At 44.8% G+C, this 21374-nt stretch overlaps 1 protein-coding gene across 1 annotated transcript in view; it reads right to left on the bottom strand.

Annotated features, from left to right (window-relative positions):
• The window catches only part of LOC135557699 (tyrosine-protein phosphatase non-receptor type 14-like), a 93736-nt gene that overhangs the window by 62357 nt on the left and 10005 nt on the right, over positions 1-21374 (bottom strand). The window contains 1 exon segment of the mRNA XM_064991221.1: positions 4625-5007. Coding sequence (XP_064847293.1) covers positions 4625-4798 — 174 coding nt within the window. The 5' untranslated portion in view covers positions 4799-5007.

Here is a 21374-nt window from a genome sequence, read left to right as displayed (position 1 = left end):
TTTACAACAGTGAACAAACAAACATACACATACTTAACACTGCAGACCAAGCCCAAGTCTGTCTTAAATGGGTTTGAAGCTTTAACAAGCATTGTTAACTCTGAACTGGGCTGTAATGAGGAAAACCTCCATATAGGCCAGAACAGTCAAACAGGATGAGAAGGGGGAGAGGGTGAGGGAGATGGAGGAGGGGGAGAGGGTGAGGGAGATGGAGGAGGGGGAGAGGGTGAGGGAGATGGAGGAGGGGGAGAGAGTGAGGGAGATGGAGGAGGGGGAGAGGGTGAGGGAGATGGAGGAGGGGGAGAGAGTGAGGGAGATGGGGAGAGGGTGAGGGAGATGGAGGAGGGGGAGAGGGTGAGGGAGATGGAGGAGGGGGAGAGGGTGAGGGAGATGGGGAGAGGGTGAGGGAGATGGAGGAGGGGGAGAGGGTGAGGGAGATGGAGGAGGGGGAGAGGGAGATGGAGGAGGGGGAGGAGAGATGGAGGAGGGGAGAGAGGGGGAGATGGAGGAGGGGGAGAGGTGGGGAGATGGAGGGGGGGGAGAGGGTGAGGGAGATGGAGGAGGGGGAGAGGGTGAGGGAGATGGAGGAGGGAGAGAGTGAGGGAGATGGAGGAGGGGGAGAGGGGTGAGGGAGATGGAGGAGGGGGAGAGGGTGAGGGAGATGGAGGAGGGGGAGAGATGGAGGAGGGGAGATGGTGAGGGAGATGGAGGAGAGAGAGAGTGAGGGAGATGGAGGAGGGGGAGAGGGTGAGGGAGATGGAGGAGGGGGAGAGGTGAGGGAGATGGAGGAGGGGGAGAGAGTGAGGGAGATGGAGGAGGGGAGAGGGTGAGGGAGATGGAGGAGGGGGAGAGAGTGAGGGAGATGGAGGAGGAGGAGAGAGTGAGGGAGATGGAGGAGGGGGAGAGGGTGAGGGAGATGGAGGAGGGGGAGAGGGTGAGGGAGATGGAGGAGGGGGAGAGAGTGAGGGAGATGGAGGGGGAGAGGGTGAGGGAGATGGAGGAGGGGGAGAGGTGAGGGAGATGGAGGAGGGGGAGAGGGTGAGGGAGATGGAGGAGGGGGAGAGGGTGAGGGAGATGGAGGAGGGGGAGGGTGAGGGAGATGGAGGAGGGGAGAGGGTGAGGGAGATGGAGGAGGGGGAGAGGGTGAGGGAGATGGGGAGAGGGTGAGGGAGATGGAGGAGGGGGAGAGAGTGAGGGAGATGGGGAGGGGAGGGGGTGAGGGAGATGGAGGAGGGGGAGTGAGGGAGATGGAGGAGGGGGAGAGAGTGAGGGAGATGGAGGAGGGGGGAGAGGAGGAGGGGGAGAGGGGAGGGAGTGAGGGAGATGGAGGAGGGGGAGAGATGGAGGGAGATGGAGGAGGGGAGGGAGGGAGATGGAGGAGGAGGAGAGAGTGAGGGAGATGGGGGGAGAGGGTGAGGGAGATGGAGGAGGGGAGAGAGTGAGGGAGATGGAGGAGGAGGGGAGAGGAGGGAGATGGAGGAGGGGGAGAGGGTGAGGGAGATGGAGGAGAGGGAGAGGGAGATGGAGGGGGGGGAGAGGGTGAGGGAGATGGAGGAGGGGAGAGGTGAGAGATGGAGGAGGGGGAGAGGTGAGGGAGATGGAGGAGGGGGAGAGAGTGAGGGAGATGGAGGAGGGGGAGAGGGTGAGGGAGATGGAGGAGGGGAGAGGGGGAGATGAGGGAGAGATGGAGGAGGGGGAGAGAGTGAGGGAGATGGAGGAGAGGGGAGAGGGTGAGGGAGATGGGGAGAGAGTGAGGGAGATGGAGGAGGGGGAGGAGGGTGAGGGAGATGGGGAGAGGGTGAGGGAGATGGAGGAGGGGGAGAGGTGGGAGATGGAGGGGGGGAGAGGGTGAGGGGGAGATGGAGGAGGGGGAGAGGGTGAGGGAGATGGAGGAGGGGAGAGGTGAGGGAGATGGAGGAGGGGGAGAGGGTGAGGGAGATGGAGGAGGGGGAGAGTGAGGGAGGGAGATGGAGGAGGGGGAGAGGGTGAGGGAGATGGAGGAGGGGGAGAGAGTGAGGGAGATGGAGGAGGGGAGAGAGATGGAGGGAGATGGAGGAGATGGAGGAGGGGGAGAGGTGAGGGAGATGGAGGAGGGGGAGAGAGTGAGGGAGATGGAGGAGGGGAGAGGGTGAGGGAGATGGAGGAGGGGAGAGGGTGAGGGAGATGGAGGAGGGGGAGGGAGAGTGAGGGATGGATGGAGGAGGGGGAGAGGGTGAGGGAGATGGAGGAGGGGGAGAGGGTGAGGGAGATGGAGGAGGGGGAGAGGGTGAGGGAGATGGAGGAGGGGAGAGGGAGATGGAGGGGGGGAGATGGAGGGAGGAGGGGAGAGAGTGAGGGAGATGGAGGGGGGAGATGGAGGAGGGGGAGAGAGTGAGGGTGATGGAGGAGGAGGAGAGAGTGAGGGAGATGGAGGAGGGGGAGAGGGTGAGGGAGATGGAGGAGGGGGAGAGAGTGAGGGAGATGGAGGAGGAGGAGAGAGTGAGGGAGATGGAGGAGGGGGAGTGAGGGAGATGGAGGAGGGGGAGAGGGTGAGGGAGATGGAGGAGGGGGAGAGGGTGAGGGAGATGGAGGAGGGGGAGAGAGTGAGGGAGATGGAGGAGGGGGAGAGGGTGAGGGAGATGGAGGAGGGGGAGAGAGTGAGGGAGATGGAGAAGGGGGAGAGGGTGAGGGAGATGGAGGAGGGGGAGAGAGTGAGGGAGATGGAGGAGGGGGAGAGGGTGAGGGAGATGGAGGAGGGGGAGAGAGTGAGGGAGATGGAGAGTGGGAGAGAGTGGGAGAGAAAAAATTAGATGTGTGAAAAGTGTGAAAAGGAGCAAAGGAGGAGAGAGGAGAGAGAGAGAAAAGTTGCCGAGGTCAAAGAAAAGGAATAAAAAAAGAGAGTGAGAAAAGGAGGGAGGAAGGAGAGAACAAGAAAGGAAGGGAATGACAATAAAAACACGAGTTCAATCTCTAAACCAGCAGATATTTATCATCGAATGACGAGGAGGAGGTGAGAGTTAGAGAGAGGGGGATGGAAGGGGGAGGTGGGGGTTGTGGGTCTGGGGACGGGTATCTCTTTCTCCTGCAGTGGAGGACAAAGGGATGCTATGCTTCGTTAGAGAAAGACAAGAGCCCCTATGGAGAGACGGAGCGGAGGGCAGAGAAAAATACACAGGGCCTGCAGAGAGACGCGTGGCAGAGTTACACAGTCCTCTGTCTCTGTCAAACACACACAACACCTACAGAGCTTTCAGAAAGTATTACAGCCTGTGTTACAGCCTGAATTTTAAATGGATTCAATTGAGATTTTGTGTCACTAGCCTACTCACAATACCCCATAATGTCAAAGTGTAATTATGTTTGATACATTTTTACAAATTAATAAAATATGAAAAGCTGAAATGTCCCGAGTCAATACGTATTCAAGACCTTTATTATGGCAAGCCTAAATAAGTTCAGGAGTAAAAATATGCTTAATAAGTTGCATGGCCTTTGTGTGCAATAATAGTGGTTAACATGATTTTTGAATGACTACCTCATCTCTGTACATCACACAATTATATGTCGAGCAGTGAATGTCAAACACAGATTCAATCATAAAGACCAGGGAGGTTTTCCAATGCCTCGCAAAGAAGGACACCTATTGGTAGATGGGTTAAAAAAAAGCAGACATTGAATATCCCTTTGAGCCTGGTGAAGTTATTAATTACACTTTGGATGGTGTATCAATACACACTGCACTACACAGATACAGGAGTCCTTCCTTACTCAGTTGCCAGAGAGGAAGGAAACCGCTCAGGGATTTCACCATGGTGACTTTAAAACAGTTACAGAGTTTAATGTGATAGGAGAAAACTGAGGATGGATCAACAACATTGTAGTTACTCCACAATACTAACCTAAATGACAGAGTGGAAAGAAAGAAGCCTGTACAGAATAAAAATATTCCAAAACATGCATCACGTGTGGCCAAGGAATAGGGAGTTTTTAGGGGGATACAAATACACAGAATACAGCTTTAAGCACAGGCAACTTGGTTGTCTGCTTTCCAACAGACACTGGGAGACGAATGTACCTATCAGCAGGACAATAACCTAAAACACTAGCTGAAATCTACACTGGAGTTGCTTACCAAGATGACATTGAATGTCCCTGAGTGGCTGTATGGCAATGATCAAAAATCAACTTAACACACCTTGAATATTTTTTTAAAGAATCATGGACAAGGTGTGGAAAGCTCTTAGAGACTTACACAGAAAGACTCACAGCTGTAATCACTACCAAAGGTGATTCTAACATGTATTGACTCAGGGGTGTGAATACTTATGTAAATGAGACATTTCTGCATTTCATATCCAATAATGGGGTATTATGTGTAGATGGGTGAGAAAAAATATTAAAATATATATATTTAATTCATTTTGAATTCATGCTGTAACACAACAAAATGTTGAACAAGTCAAATTGTGCGAACACTTTCTGATCTTCAGCGTTGCTGATTGTGGACAGTATTGTGTGTGTGTGCTTGTGTACGCACATCTTTCTGTTTATGTGGAATCATAATGTACTGTAAGCTGTGGGAGAGGTGTGCTAGCGATAGAGAGATGAATGTAGTTGCAGAGATAGTGTGTGTTTTTCCCCTCACCTCTCGTAGTTCCAGTCTCTGGGCCACGGCCTCCAGACATTCCTGCCCCGTACTCTCCACAGACAGAGTACACTCGATCACATTGTTGTCCAGCAGACGAATCCGCGTCACAAAGTAGTTCTTGCTTAGCACGTTGTAGCGCCGTGTCCGACGCAGCATCAGCCTGAACGGCATGGCTCAGAGGTCACAGTACGGTGAGAGGTGAAAGGTCACGAGAGAATGAGGGGGTGGGGCTTTAGGACGTTGATGCTGCTCTTCCCACCCTCGCGTGGCAGCCACACCCCAGGGTGAAGCAGTGCTCTCTGGGAAGGCGCTGGCCCATTCCCTGAGACGTCCGGAAGAGGAGAAAGAGGAGAGGTGGACTGGAGGAAGATCACTGGGAGCTGCAGGGAGAGATGGGAAAGAAGAAAGATTAAATATCAGAAAAAAATATACCAGCTAAAATAACAATACAGGACAGTGCAGTACATGTGAGTGATTGAGCAGTTATAGATTCCCCTAGATGTCATTTGATGTAACTCAAAAGCCCTGAACCAAAAGAACCCAAAATCTTTTAGGTGAGGGGTAAGCTGCCTAAATAATTTAACACAAGTGAATGAATTTAAAGGACAGAACAGTAGATAGTCAAATAAAATCACTGAAATGGCACAATCAACTAGTAGAAGTACTGGTGCTTCAAGCCACGGAGCTGGCTTCTTTAAACCTCCATTTGAGAGTTGTTTGTGTCTGGGGGAAGATGTGAAGACATGGATGGATCGAGTTCAAACAGTAGAAAGAGGAATGCATGCGAGGCAGCAGCTGTCTTTGGAGGAACTAATGGAGCTTCTCTTCTCATATCTCCTGAGTGGGAGTCCTTTCCTTTTTGTCTGGCTCAGCCAAAGAGGACAACACACCAGACATTATACAGTGTAACATTACATTATAGACACACGCGATCTCCACTCCAAATATAACTCTCATACACTAACAAACCATTCCTACAGCTTAGAGGTACATGTAGACTCCCCGACGGGAATATTTTAGACGGAGTAGACGCACACACGTGCACACACACTTACACACTCAGTGTGTGGTTAAGTAGGGTTCAGAGAGTACTAGAATGGGAACCGTTTGAACACTATGCCTGGATTAATGATCAGGTCTGGGCTTTCATGTTCTGTAGAAGAGCCTATCATCAGGGGAGGAAAAAGGGGCTTTGAAGTTGTTCAACACACAGACAGACAGACAGGCAGACAGACAGAGACAGAGAGACAGAGAGACAGAGAGACAGAGAGACAGAGAGACAGACAGACAGACAGACAGACAGACAGACAGACACACCAAGGTCTCCGTTATGAAAATGTGGTGCTGGACATTTGACCAGCAGAATTTTCATTTGAGAAATTTACCCACAGGCCTTTGAATAGGGAGCATAACCTGATTAGGACGTTCCCTCGCGGTGCTCAGAATGACAGAAATCACTTCAGATGATGGTAATTATTCTTCACAGAACCTGCACGTCGAGCACGCAATAATTGGTGTCCTTCTTACAGCGCACTTTGAAGATGTTAGAACAACTTTCCACATTAAACTTTACCTCAGCCAACAAGACGAGTAACAAACAGCAAAATGACTAGCCCATAAGCGGCACATGACTTTAAAGTTTTGGGAAGCTAATATTCACCATCCACCTTTATAAAGCATCATCGCATTTGCTGACTTATGTAAAATCTCATATCCTGATAAAGGTCATTTTCTGTAAATTCAATGAATAAATAGTTTATATAAAATGACCACATGTAAAGGCCTATTTCTTATTACATTTTGAAATATACTCAACAAATAAAAAGGTACTTACTCATATTTGATTATTTCTCCTTTTATTTAGAACCTTGGCGCAAATGTTCAATTAAGCATGTAACAAAATATAAAATATGAATGCATAAAATCTAAAAAGGTAAATAGAAAACACTTCAACTATAAGTGAAAAACAAAATCAATATAGGCCGAAAATATGTATATTATATTTTTGGGGGCTTGCCTGTTTTGCATGTTATTTTGGCATTAATAAGTGTCACATATCATTTTGCATTTGGTACCTCGGGTCGAGTGTCAGCACCAACTCACGAAACCCCAGTTTCTCGACCGTATAAATTGGGACCATGTCTTTGCAGATGTAAGTTGTAACGGCAGCTTGTTATCTCCTTCCATCTTTGTGATTCTTTGCCATGTGGTGTGTCGCGGGCAAAAGCCTCTTGCAACATCTGAAGTTTGTTTTGAGCACTCGACTGTACTTTTTTGGGTCTCATCCGTAGACTCTCTGTACTGTTTCACATGATTTTTGCGTAGGTGGTAAGAGGTTAGTGGTGTTTGAGGTAAGAGGTTAGTGGTGTTTGAGGTAAGAGGTTAGTGGTGTTTGAGGTAAGAGGTTAGTGGTGTTTGAGGTAAGAGGTTAGTGGTGTTTGAGGTAAGAGGTTAGTGGTGTTTGAGGTAAGAGGTTAGTGGTGTTAGAGGTAAGAGGTTAGTGGTGTTTGAGGTAAGAGGTTAGTGGTGTTTGAGGTAAGAGGTTAGTGGTGTTTGAGGTAAGAGGTTAGTGGTGTTTGAGGTAAGAGGTTAGTGGTGTTTGAGGTAAGAGGTTAGTGGTGTTTGAGGTAAGAGGTTAGTGGTGTTTGAGGTAAGAGGTTAGTGGTGTTTGAGGTAAGAGGTTAGTGGTGTTTGAGCCTGTTGTCAGGACCGGCCTGGGGCATATTTTTGCAGAAGACGGTTTTCTAGTCCGTGTCAGACGTTTCATACCCTAACCACGTCCATGCGACTGAAGTAGCCCCTCTTTTAGGTACGAGCTCAGTGTCTCTGTGCACTGTGTCAAGTTCACTCTCCTCCATGTTTGTTTGTGTTGCAAATTTCCTTCCACACGGCAAAGCGTCGTCCAATTGGCGGAAAAAATTGCCGTAAAGAGTGATTTGCGACACAACGAAATAAACGATAGAGCATAATATGAAATGATAGATGTTTGTCTATCGGCATAAGATATAAACTCATGTCAACTGCGTTTATTTTCAGCAAACTTAACCTATGTAAATATTTGTATGAACATAACAAGATTCAACCACTGAGACATAAACTGAACAAGTTTCACAGACATGTGACTAACAGAAATGGAAAAATATGTCCCTGAACAAAGGGGGTCGAAATCAAAAGTAACAGTCAGTATCTGGTGCGGCCACCAGCTACATTAAGTAATGCAGTGCATCTCCTCCTCATGGACTGCACCAGATTTGCCAGTTCTTGATGTGAGATATTACCCCACTCATCCACCAAGGTACCGGTAATGGCCCTAGCCTTCACCCTCCGATCCAACAGGTCCCAGATGTGCTCAAAGGGATTGAGTTCCGGCCTCTTCGCTGGCCATGGCAGTACACTGACATTGCTGTCCTGCAGGAAATCACGCACAGAACGAGCAGTATGGCAGGTGGCATGGTCATGCTGGAGGGTCATGTCAGGATGAGCCTGCAGGAAGGTTACCACATGAGGGAGGAGGATGTCTACCCTGTAATGCACAGCATTGAGATTTCCTGCATTGACAACAAGCTCAGTCTGATGATGCTGTGACACACCGCCCCAAACCATGACGGACCCTCCACCTCCAAATCGATCCCGCTCCAGAGTACAGGCCTCGGTGTAACGCTCATTCCTTCGGCGATAAACACAAATCCGATCATCACCCCCGGTGAGACAAAACCGCGTCTTGTCAGAGAAGATCACTTTTTGCTAGTCTGGTCCAGCGATGGTGGGTTTGTGCCCATAGGCGACGTTGTTGTCGTGATGTCTGGTGAGGACCTGCCTTACAACAGGCCTACAAGTCCTCAGTCCAGCCCCTCTCAGCCTATTGCCGACAGTCTGAGCACTGATGGAGGGAATGTGCATTCCTGGTGTAACTCGGGCAGTTGTTGTTGCCATTCTATACCTGTCCCGCAGGTGTGATGTTTGGATGTACCGATCCTGTGCAGGTGTTGTTATACGTGGTCTGCCACTGCAAGGACTATCAGCTGTTCATCCTGTCTCCCTGTAGCGCTGTCTTAAGCATCTCACGGACATTGCAATTTATTGCTCTGGCCACATGTGCAGTCCTCATGCCTCCTTGCTGCATGCCTAAGGCACGTTCACACAGATGAGCAGGCATCTTTCTTTTGGTGTTTTTCTGAGTCAGTAGAAAGGCCTCTTTAGTGTCCTAAGTTTTCATAACTGTGACCTTAATTGCCTACCGTCTGTAAGCTGTGAGTGTCTTAACGACCATTCTACAAGTGACTGTTCATGAATTGTTTATGGTTCATTGAACAAGCACGGGAAACAGTGTTAAAACCCTTAACAATGAAGATCTGTGAAGTTATTTGGATTTTTACGAATTATCTTTGAAAGACAAGGTCCTGAAAAACGGACGTTTCTTTTTTAGCTGAGTTTATATGATTGGATAGTCATAATATAGCCTAATAACATAACTCAATCACTGTTAGCAAAAAAGACTGTTCTGTGTATGGCTGACACCGTATAGCGTAGAGGCCTTGGCTACAGGCTACATCAGATGTTGTTTTTTTTTTAACTAGGCAAGTCAGTTAAGAACAAATTCTTATTTACAATGACGGCCAACACCGGCCAACCCCGGACGACACTGGGCCAATTGTGCGCCACCCTATGTGACACCCAATCACGGCCGGTTGTGGTACAGCCTGGATTCGAACCAGGGTGTCTGTAGTGATGCCTCTAGTACCTAGATGCAGTGTTTTCTTTCCTTGCACGATAAAAATTGGGCCATTTCTAAACACATTTCATGCAATTCTACTACACTTTATATGACTGCAGACATTAGAATAATCTTTTTTAATACGACAAATTACAGGGTAGCCTACTCTTCTGACACGGACAATAAAAATGCCGTATGTATGATAAGCCTACGACACACAAATAGAATATGATGCCCATCTAACCTGGAGGAGGAAATGAATGTCCGAAAACAAACTTTTCAGTGGCACTGACCCAACAATGGACGTGCCGCCTATGAGCCTATGTCAATCTACTCTCTAACATAGTAGAAAAGTTGACATATTCTATTGGTCAGCTTGTCGAGAAAGAAATAGCACAAACAGACTCTAGGACATTTGTGGGACGATAGATCCCAAATTCATACAACCAGTAGGCCGAGGCTACATAAAAAAGTATGTTGCAATAGATCAGCACATTTAGCTTAAAATATTGATAAACTATTCATTCTAAACCTTATTAGCGCACCAACGTGCACAAGGCAGTAGGGTATGCGGAAATGTGCATTTGGCTACCAGACAATGAAAGAAAGCTGATAGAGAAATAGGCTAATGGTTTCAATGGCATATGGAAGTCTTTATAAAATAATTGCCTCCACAGATATGGTTAGATTTTGCTTGGGCTACTTTGAAGCAAGGTAAAACATGCCTCGTAAAATCTAGTAAAGCGTTCAGGTTTCAAACAATTAAGTCGCTATATGTTTTTAAAATACATACTGCCTACTGCCTCCAGCACATTGCACAGTGGTGTGTGATGTGTTGCTGAAGCCTGCCTTCCATTGCCTATGCATTTGAATGGCGATTGGGAAGCACGCTTCAATTACCAGTTGAGAAATAAAAATATGATGTATTTTTAATCGTGGTCCAAAAACAATTTTTAACACCCGATTGCATTTAGAATTGTTGTACAGTGATTGGGCTTATAAAGCCCAACCACTTTGCTACTTGGGGTGGCAGGTAGCCTAGTGGTTAGAGCGTTGGGCCAGTAACCGAAGGGTTGGTGGATTGAATCCCTGAGCGGACAAGATAAAAATCTGTCGTTCTGCCCCTGAACAAGGCAGTTAATCCACTGTTCTTAGGCCGTCATTGTAAATAAGAATTTGTTCTTAAGTGACTTGCCTGGTTAAATAAAAGTGCTGTCTGACAGATTCTCTGCTCAAAGGCTCTGTATCTGTATGCTGTGCGCGTGATAAATAACATACATAACCAATATACACAGGTGCCAATTTAATTCCATTAAATTAGGCAAATTGAACAATAGACCGCATGACCGGTCAAATGTATTTACATCAACTGGTATTTCCAACCATGAATAGACTAAAGATTATTATTTGGCAATGGGATTTTTTTCCTTCTTCCGGACAATTTTTTTTGAATCCGTCAAAAGCCGGCTATTACCTGCTAACTGAAACCCTAAAAACACACACACAAACCCCAGCTAGCGCATTTGGTTTCTTGGAAGTCGTCGGAACATATGTTTTTGGTTTCACATTAGTTGTGGGAACGAAGCCATACTTTTCCTGACCGATAAAAGCGAACATTTTGTTGGTTTGGGAATAGAAATTATTGGTTATTTGGAGGTTTTTGAACGACATCCTTAAACATTTCAGTGAATGTTTCAATCAGACTTTTAATAACACTGCTAGCCTATTTTGGGTAAACTCTTTGAACAACAAACACTGATAGGACACTTGGAAATGAATTTCCTTAAGCATTAATCATACAAACACAAGTATTATTTATTGTGAAACAGCATCAGTGAGATTCTAACATGTCTTCTGTTCTCTGTCCATGGAATTAGTCCGCTGTGCCACCAGGATGGAGCTACAATTCCATGTTTTTTTACTCATACAAAGCCGTTCATTTGAGTCTATTGAAACAGACCCCATTTAAAAGGAAATAAGTACTCATTAAGATCAGGTGTGTAGAATTAATGGGAACGGCCAAAACACTTGAACATGCTTAACTAATTCTACTGTGTTACTTTTTATATTTACTTTATTTTGCAATAATTTTCTTAACTCTATTTCTTGAACTGTGCTGTTGGTTAATTAAGGGCTTGTAAGTAAGCATTTCATGGTATTCGGCGCATGTGACAAATACAATTTGATTTGAAGTTAGAGGATAGAGGTTTTTTGATGCTGAGAATGGAATGTAAAGTAAATGTATTTAAATAACATAATTAGAACATTCTCTGAATGTTATTACAGTTTTCTTGTGTTTTATGGAAAGTTTTCTTAATATTCTTGGAGCAATTTGAGAACATGACTTTAAATAAAACCATGAGGAAACGTTATGCTGAAGTACTGAAATCCCCACAGCAGGGAATTGTTTCTTAACGTTCTCTGAACTATTTGAGAACATTCCCAATGTCAAACCAATGTTTCTTACCAGCATTTGTATTAAATGCAACCATGTTTAAACTTTTAGGAAATTACATGGTGAAGTGTTGATATACAAAGTTTCTTCAATGTGCTGAGAATGTTCCAAAGCCAAGCAACTATCTTGCAGCATTCCCAGAAAAATGTGTGAATGTTGAATGCAAAATAACCCTAGGACAAGCACACTCTCACCAAGCTCTATTTCATAAACAACACTGAAAGCATACTGGTAATGATTAAGTTAAGAGTTATTACATAGTTACCACCTAGAGGTAATATCATATAGCTTAACACTTGGAGAGCCGGAATTACATAACCACTAGAATGGCCATGATGTTCATTCTGACCTTTGATATTTCAAAGTGTAAATATTCCATAATAAATAATAAATTGTCAAATTAATGCATTTATTATGTTAAGATAGGTCATAAGAAAACTCAGGACACCAAATGTTAATTTAATGAGAAAGAAAATCTATTGATTGATCCAGAAGCGCATAGACTGTAGATACTAAAATAAGACGATACTGTATTTTCTGACTATAAGACAACAGTTGCCTGCCCAGCTAATGGCCCATCCAAACTACACCTAAACTATATTGAAACACATATAATCACACATGTATTAATAGATGTGGCCTCAAGACAAGATTAAATTGACAACAGTCTGATGGGTGACAATAATGACAATTGTCAAATTGAGAATGAAGAGACCAGCGAGGGTGCATTGGCATAGAAGTGAACGGAGCTTACCAAAAAGCACTTTTTCAAATCTACTTTTACAGGTCCATGCAGGCCAGATGTTTTGATTGCTATACCCTATCTAAGGTTTCTAATGAACTATCAAAATTGCTCAGATGGGCTGTTTCAAAATATAACTTTGTGAGTACTGGCGACAATCAGCAACAGTCATTTGGGTTTAAATATCCTTTCTATTTTATTCTATTATATTCCATTATATTCTTACTGTACAATATGTGTGTGTTGACTGTGGTAAGGCAGGGGAATACAAACATGTGATGTCTGCTAAATGAACAAGTTGATTTCATTGGCATGGCGAAGCCATTTAGCCTCGGCTCCAAAGCACAGATTAAAAAAACTAAAAACATGCTATTCTGTTCTTTTGAAATAAATTCTTAGTATCATGTTTTTAATTACCTATGCATATATATCTCAAAGTTTGGCTAGTGTAAAATACACATATTTAGGAAATGTCCATTACAAACCATCCTAGTATTACAAACCTAGTGTTAATGCTCCATGATGTAGACGGGAACTGAGATAACAACAACATAAGCATCCCTAATAGTAGTGGGGAGCTGAGCTAGCATTAACATTAGCATCACTAACAGTAGTGGGGAGCTGAGCTAGCATTACAATTAGCATCCCTAATAGTAGTGGGGAGCTGAGCTAGCATTAAAATTAACATCCCTAATAGTAGTGGGGAGCTGAGCTAGCATTAAAATTAGCATCACTAACAGTAGTGGGGAGCTGAGCTAGCATTAAAATTAGCATCCCTAATAGTAGTGGGGAGCTGAGCTAGCATTAAAATTAGCATCACTAACAGTAGTGGGGAGCTGAGCTAGCATTAAAATTAGCATCCCTAATAGTAGTGGGGAGCTGAGCTAGCATTAAAATTAGCATCACTAACAGTAGTGGGGAGCTGAGCTAGCATTAAAATTAGCATCCCTAATAGTAGTGGGGAGCTGAGCTAGCATTACAATTAGCATCACTAACAGTAGTGGGGAGCTGAGCGAGCATTAAAATTAGCATCACTAACAGTAGTGGGGAGCTGAGCTAGCATTAAAATTAGCATCCCTAATAGTAGTGGGGAGCTGAGCTAGCATTACAATTAGCATCACTAACAGTAGTGGGGAGCTGAGCGAGCATTAAAATTAGCATCACTAACAGTAGTGGGGAGCTGAGCTAGCATTAAAATTAGCATCCCTAATAGTAGTGGGGAGCTGAGCTAGCATTACAATTAGCATCACTAACAGTAGTGGGGAGCTGAGCGAGCATTAAAATTAGCATCACTAACAGTAGTGGGGAGCTGAGCTAGCATTAAAATTAGCATCCCTAATAGTAGTGGGGAGCTGAGCTAGCATTACAATTAGCATCACTAACAGTAGTGGGGAGCTGAGCGAGCATTAAAATTAGCATCACTAACAGTAGTGGGGAGCTGAGCTAGCATTTACATTAGCACCACTAACAGTAGTGGGAAGCTAGCATTAACATTAGCATCACGAACAGTAGTGGGGAGCTGAACTAGCATTAACATTAGCATCACGAACAGTAGTGGGGAGCTGAACTAGCATTAACATTAGCACCACTTAGAGTAGTGGGGAGCTAGCATTAACATTAGCATCACTAACAATAGTGGGGAGCTACATTAGCATCACTAACAGTAGTGGGGAGCTAGCATTAACATTAGCATCACTAACAATAGTGGGGAGCTAGCATTAACATTAGCATCACTAACAGTAGTGGGGAGCTGAGCTGGCATTAACATTAGCATCACTAACAATAGTGGGGAGCTAGCATTAACATTAGCATCACTAACAGTAGTGGGGAGCTGAGCTGGCATTAACATTAGCATCACTAACAGTAGTGGGGAGCTGAGCTGGCATTAACATTAGCACCACTAACAGTAGTGGGGAGCGAGCATTAACATTAGCATCACTAACAGTAGTGGGGAGCTAGCATTAAAATTAGCATCACTAACAGTAGTGGGGAGCTTGCATTAACATTAGCATCACTAACAGTAATGGGGAGCTTGCATTAACATTAGCATCACTAACAGTAGTGGGGAGCTTGCATTAACATTAGCATCACTAAAAGTAGTGGGGAGCTTGCATTAACATTAGCATCACTAACAGTAGTGGGGAGCTTGCATTAACATTAGCATCACTAACAGTAGTGGGGAGCTTGCATTAACATTAGCATCACTAACAGTACTGTTAAAGGCAGTGGCTGCCGTTCCAAAGGTAACCACCCTGTTCCGACCCCCTGGAAGTCTTTACCCCAGAGCTAAAAACATGTATCACATTCTGCACATGTGCTTATTTAGCTGTACTTTACACACACACATTTTTGTGTTCACTGTTTTACTGGAAACGTCCATGCAGCATCTGCATACCAACCATTTGATCTCAATCAGTTTCATGGGGATATGCATTCAGATCTTCTTGTGTTATACGGTGTTGATTAGAAGTAGCCCAGTGTTGTTTTGAATCATGTAAAAGCAGATGGTGTTAACAAACTGTAGCATACCTGTGTTTTGTTTCAATCAAAGCACATATTCTGCCTAGAGGCGGACTGTGGAGTTTTGGCATGAGAAGAAATGAGAGAAAAATGTGAACATTCGCACAATCATCCTAAAATGAGGTGTTTTTTGTCTTGCAGTACGTAACGTTATACTATGCTATTATCGGTTCTGTTATGTAGAATACCATCATTATGTGATCTTGCAGACATGTTTTTCATCACTGAAACTTGACAGTAGCCTGCTCTATGGGCAGACGAAGGAGTAAGGAAGAGACTGTGCATGAAATATAGAATCCTGCACATGTTTTTTCCAATTGTGAAGAGGCTTCCAGATAATTGGGAACTGCAACCAGTCAGTGGAATGAACTGGCCTCATGCAGGATTGATAGTCTAAAGGGCCCACAACACCAATCAAAATCCCCCAAACCTCCTGTAGAGAACTACAACCTCTCCTCCAGCCCAAAACAAAACATGCTGAGTAGTGTCAACCAAGATCTCAGAGAGAGATGGAGAGGGAGACGGAGAGACAAAAAGGGACGAGAGAGACGAAGACAGAGAGTGAGAGAGAGAGAGACAGAGGGGGAGAGGGAGAGAGACAGAGAGGGAGAGAGCCAGAGGGGGAGAGAGAGAGAGAGACGGAGAGACAGGGGGAGAGAGAGAGACAGAGAGGGAGAAACAGAGGGAAGAGAGAGAGAGACAGAGAGACAGAAGGAAGAGAGGGAAGAGGGGGAGAGAGACAGAGGGAAGAGGGGGAGAGCGATGGAGAGAGAAGGAAGAGAGGGAGAGAGGGAGAGAGAGAGGGAGAGAGAGAGAGATACAGCGAGGGAAGAGGTGGAGAGAGAGATGGAGAGACAGAGGGAAGAGAGGGAGAGAGGCGGAGAGACAGAGAGGGAGAGAGAGAGACAGACAGCGAGGGAAGAGGGGGAGAGAGAGAGTGAAGAGGGGGAGAGAGAGAGAGTGAGAGACAGAGGGAAGAGGGAGAGAGAGACAGAGGGAAGAGGGGGAGAGAGATGGAGAGACAGAGGGAAGAGAGGGAGAGAGATGGAGAGAGAGAGGGAGAGAGAGACAGAGAGGGAAGAGGGGGAGAGAGATGGAGAGACAGAGAGGGAGAGACAGAGAGAGAGAGAGACAGAGAGGGAGAGAGAAACAGACAGCGAGGGAAGACAGAGACAGAGGGAAGAGGGGGAGAGATGGAGAGACAGAGAGGGAGAGAGGGAGAGAGGGAGAGAGACAGAGAGGGAAGAGAGGGAGAGAGATGGAGAGAATGTCTTCATTGTTTTGAAACTTCTGTATGTGTGATGTCTACTGTTAATTTTTATTGTTTATTTCACTTTATATATTATCTACCTTACTTGCTTTGGCAATGTTAACACATGTTACCCATGCCAATAAAGCCCCTTGAATTGAAATTGAATTGAGAGAGAGACAGAGAGGGAAGAGGGGGAGAAGATGTGGGCTAGGAATTAAAAGGAGTATAAAAAAGGCTCAAGTGAGCAAGGAAGAGAGAGAAGAAGGAGAGGAGGAAAAGGGGAGGAGGAGGAGAGGAGAGACAGTGGGAATGTGTTGCTTCTTGTCTGGTCTCTGGCAGTGTGGTGCTGATACTCAGTTTGGATCCAAGCCTAGATTCCTCTCTACTCCGACTAGAAAAACAGAGCACACCTGACAGAAGTATGCGGAGGGATGGTGTGTGTGTGTGTGCGTAAGAGATAAAGAGAAAGATTGGAGGAGGTGGCTATATGCTAAATTGTAATTACTTCGCCACTATGGCCTATTTATTGCCTTACCGCCTTACTTCCTTTGCACACACTGTATATAGATTTTTTTATATTGTGTTATTGACGGTACGTTTGTTTATCCCATGTGTAACTCAGTGTTGTTGTTTGTGTCGCACTGCTTTGCTTTATCTTGACCAGGTCGCAGTTGTAAATGAGAACTTGTTCTCAACTGGCCCACCTGGTTAAATAAAGGTGAATAAAAAAATATATATTTAATCCAATAATAGGTTGGTATCACAACAACAAGCCCAACCTGACTGGGCAAAATGGATGGGGCGTTACACATTCCTTATCCTGGAATCCTGAATCTCACTGAGAAAACAAACACTTGCTATTGTAACTTCTTGTTCATGTGTTTTTCACTATAAGTAGTTAACAATGGGTGACTAAATCGGCCTTGTTTTCTGATTGGTGGACTTTGGTCTGTTAAGCACTGTGGTCACCGGACCTGAGCCACAGTCCTTCTGACCCTAACTGTGGCATGAGATTGGGGGAAGTGACATCAACAGCTGACAGTAAACCCCACTTAACCCAAACCACCATAGAAATGTTCTCACGCACACAGACCAGCTAAATCACTAGGGGATGGCAACTGATTAAGCAAACAAGCAAACACACATGTGCGCGGGCACGCACGACACACACACACACACACACACACACACACACACACACACACACACACACACACACACACACACACACACACACACACACACACACACACACACACACACACACAGTAAACACACCCTTCAGAGGTTAGCCAAGGGGCCAGACAGCAGTTATTGCAATATAAAACTAGCAATCAACTGCATCATTTTGTCTGTGGTTGAAGATACACAGACAGACAATAGATTGAGACCAAACCTTCCCACTTCAGGCACAGCGTTACATAAACGCAGCCACACCATCCCCCTGCCAGCGGGTTTATCTTCGGCTCACATAAACAGCCTATACATTTATGAATTTGCACGTTGTAATTTTGCGGTGTCCAAAATGCAAGGGGTAGCAGAGGAAGACACAGAGAGAGCGAGTGAGTTGTTTTTTTGTTTCCAATATAGCAGTGTTTACTATGAAACCCTTCCAGAGTTTTTCCCTCTCTCTCTCTCTCTCTTTTTCCCGCTCTCCCTCTCTGTGCTGGCTGGGAGACAGCTGTTCCTCTGTCAGTTTGATGAAAACCGCGAGGTGCCACTGTGGGGTGTCGCTCCAATGTAATAAAAGAGAGTAAAAATCCTAATAAAAACAGGATGGGTGGGAGTTATCTCTTTCTCAGCTTGTTGCCTATCTGACCTCATGGGGGCTTCGTTTAGAAAGATACACGAGAGTCATATTCACATAGTCTTATCAGTGATTCCTCTGCTGTTTAGTTTTCTGGAATTGAATGAGTGACAAACTAACCTCACTACAGTGAAAAGGGTCTCGATATAAACCCACATCCCAACTAGGAGCTACCATGATGCAAACAAAAAAGGCCCCAAAAAGATGCTAACGACTCTTTCCACTGGTTTAAATGTCCAGTACCGTCAAAGTGTTGTATCATATTGTACAACAGCTGATGAAACTAACACTGTAAAAGTGTGAAAGAAATTGATCAGTGTTATTTCCTAAAAAGTTGCTGGTTGAATTTGCATGGGTGGCATGGTGACATCACCACGAGTTACATTAGTTAATAGACCAACAGCAAAGAGTGTTCCAAACCTCTCTACCAATAACAGCTCATTTTCAGTTAGGGCCTATGGAGATGACCCTAACCAAAACATGCTCTTACAGAGTCACGCTAGCCTACACATCAGAGCAGACTAATATTACACAACCAAAACACCAGCCTGCTACACACTCAAACCTGCTTACATAGCACAACCAAAACACAGTATTACTGTCTCACTACACACCCAAACCTGCTTACATAGCACAACCAAAACACAGTATTACTGTCTCACTACACACCCAAACCTGCTTACATAGCACAACCAAAACACAGTATTACTGTCTCACTACACACCCTAACCTGCTTACATAGCACAACCAAAACACAGTATTACTGTCTCACTACACACTCAAACCTGCTTACATAGCACAACCAAAACACAGTATTACTGTCTCACTACACACCCAAACCTGCTTACATAGCACAACCAAAACACAGTATTACTGTCTCACTACACACCCAAACCTGCTTACATAGCACAACCAAAACACAGTATTACTGTCTCACTACACACCCAAACCTGCTTACATAGCACAACCAAAACACAGTATTACTGTCTCACTACACACTCAAACCTGCTTACATAGCACAACCAAAACACAGTATTACCGTCTCACTACACACTCAAACCTGCTTACATAGCACAACCAAAACACAGTATTACTGCCTCACTACACACTCAAACCTGCTTACATAGCACAACCAAAACACAGTATTACCGTCTCACTACACACTCAAACCTGCTTACATAGCACAACCAAAACACAGTATTACCGTCTCACTACACACTCAAACCTGCTTACATAGCACAACCAAAACACAGTATTACTGTCTCACTACACACCTAAATATTCTAGTCATACTGACACGCTGTCTACAGAATACTGCAAATAACAATCCTTTAATATTGGAAAACCAAAGCAGTGTCTTAAATGGTTATGATACAGACCAAACCCTGTACACTGGTTCTCTACAAGCAGCGAGGACAATTCATATTATCGTGTTTCACTGAACTTTGAAAAGCAGGCAGACTCTGGGCAGCCCCCACGCATACTGATCTGTGGTGTGTGTGTGTTGGAAAATCAAGTCTGCAGAACAGAGACCATCTTGTCTAGGGCATATTTTTTTCTCCCCACTACTAGAGGCACACAGAGAAATTCAGCAACAGCTTTTTGATGTTTGGCTTCCAGCGTAGCGTAACAGTGTAAAACACTGTGTAAAACACTCCCCCAACACCCACACCCACATATCAATCTACTGACCATAAATCATACTATCTGTCTGACAGACATCTTACAGCTGTGTAGAATACAATACAACTTTCTCTCCACCCGCAAGACAAAGACCGCCTGCAAACGTCAACAAAGAACAACACTGTCCTATACCATGCTCATACTCAATCGAGTGACAGCACAAGTCTTTAGCAACTCCCATTACACGACAACACTTCAGTGTCAAATGAACAACACACTCACACACACATACACACTGTGAACTTATTACTGAACATTGTGTCCATACACACCAGTCGGCTATAACCTCATACCCCAGAAAAAGTAAGGTAAACAGACCTATGATAATTGGACGGTCAACCATGTCAACTCCTTCAGGAATTAAACGCATCTTATCGGACTCTTTTTTTTGTCTCCTCTCCAGATCTGTAACCTAATGCCACAAACAGGGACAGAGGTTATGATTTCTGTAGTCGCCAGCTATCAGGTTACCAGTAGTAAAACAACCCTATCATACACAGTGAACAAAACTAGTAATCTTGTGTGGCTATTCAAAAACTCTGTTTGATGTATCATGATGGAAAACGCCAGTCACTCCAAAGTAAACAACACATCTTACAAAAAGCTCAATTCAGACACGTAATGTGGGTGTTCTGTCAAAGCAGGGCTCCTTTGACAATTCTTCTCTATTCATGCTCACACAAAAGAGGGAACAAAACAGCACTTTGTCACCTACTGTTAAAACCATTAGACGCAGGGCATTTGGAGTGAGGACGTAAATGTATCATGTGTAATTTAATCAATCTGATCTCTTGCGCTTCTCTTCTTTCCCTCTCTCTCTGAGTCTCTAAATCTCTCTTTCTCTTTCTCTCTCTCTCTCTCTCCCTGAGTCTCTTTCTGTCTCTCTCCCTGAGTCTCTCTCTCCAAGTCTCTCTCTGAGTCTCTCATTGTCTCTCTCTCTCTCTCTCTGTCTCTCTTTGAGTCTCTGTATCAATTCAATTCAATTCAATTCAAGGGCTTTATTGGCATGGGAAACATGTGTTAACATTGCCAAAGCAAGTGAGGTAGATAATATATAAAGTCAATATATAAAGTGAAATAAACAATAAAAATTAACAGTAAACATTACACATCTCTCTCTGAGTCTTTCTCTCTCTGTCTACCTCTCTCTCTCTCTCTTAGTCTCTCTCTGTCCCACGCTACACACGAGCACTTGAGCAAAACAAACAGGTTTAGTGCTTAAGTGCCCGTGGCTGGTCTGTCACTAGTTTCGTTTTCACGACGCGTTCTGTGTTCTCCAACCCAACACACACACAGATGCTACGGTACCTCTGCGGACTACTGTTAACAACACATACAGACAGACAACCACAAGCCACCTCACTCAGATAAAGAACCTTCACTATTTCAGGTTCCACTTTCTGCTGGTTGTTCTTCAAAGGGTTGTGTTGAGTCTGTCTGGATGCTCATTGCTGGTTGAAGTGTTCAAAAACCTCCTGAGAGAAATATGACTTCAACAAGTAAGGAGAAAGTTTAAGGACCCATCACACACACACATTCCAGCAGACACGTGTGGACTCATATACACACACACA

Source organism: Oncorhynchus masou, chromosome 16 (genome assembly GCF_036934945.1).
Source record: "Oncorhynchus masou masou isolate Uvic2021 chromosome 16, UVic_Omas_1.1, whole genome shotgun sequence".
NCBI classification, from domain to species: Eukaryota; Metazoa; Chordata; class Actinopteri; order Salmoniformes; family Salmonidae; genus Oncorhynchus; species Oncorhynchus masou.
Note: the sequence above shows the minus strand (reverse complement) of the source record. Positions and strands in the feature narration are given on the sequence as shown.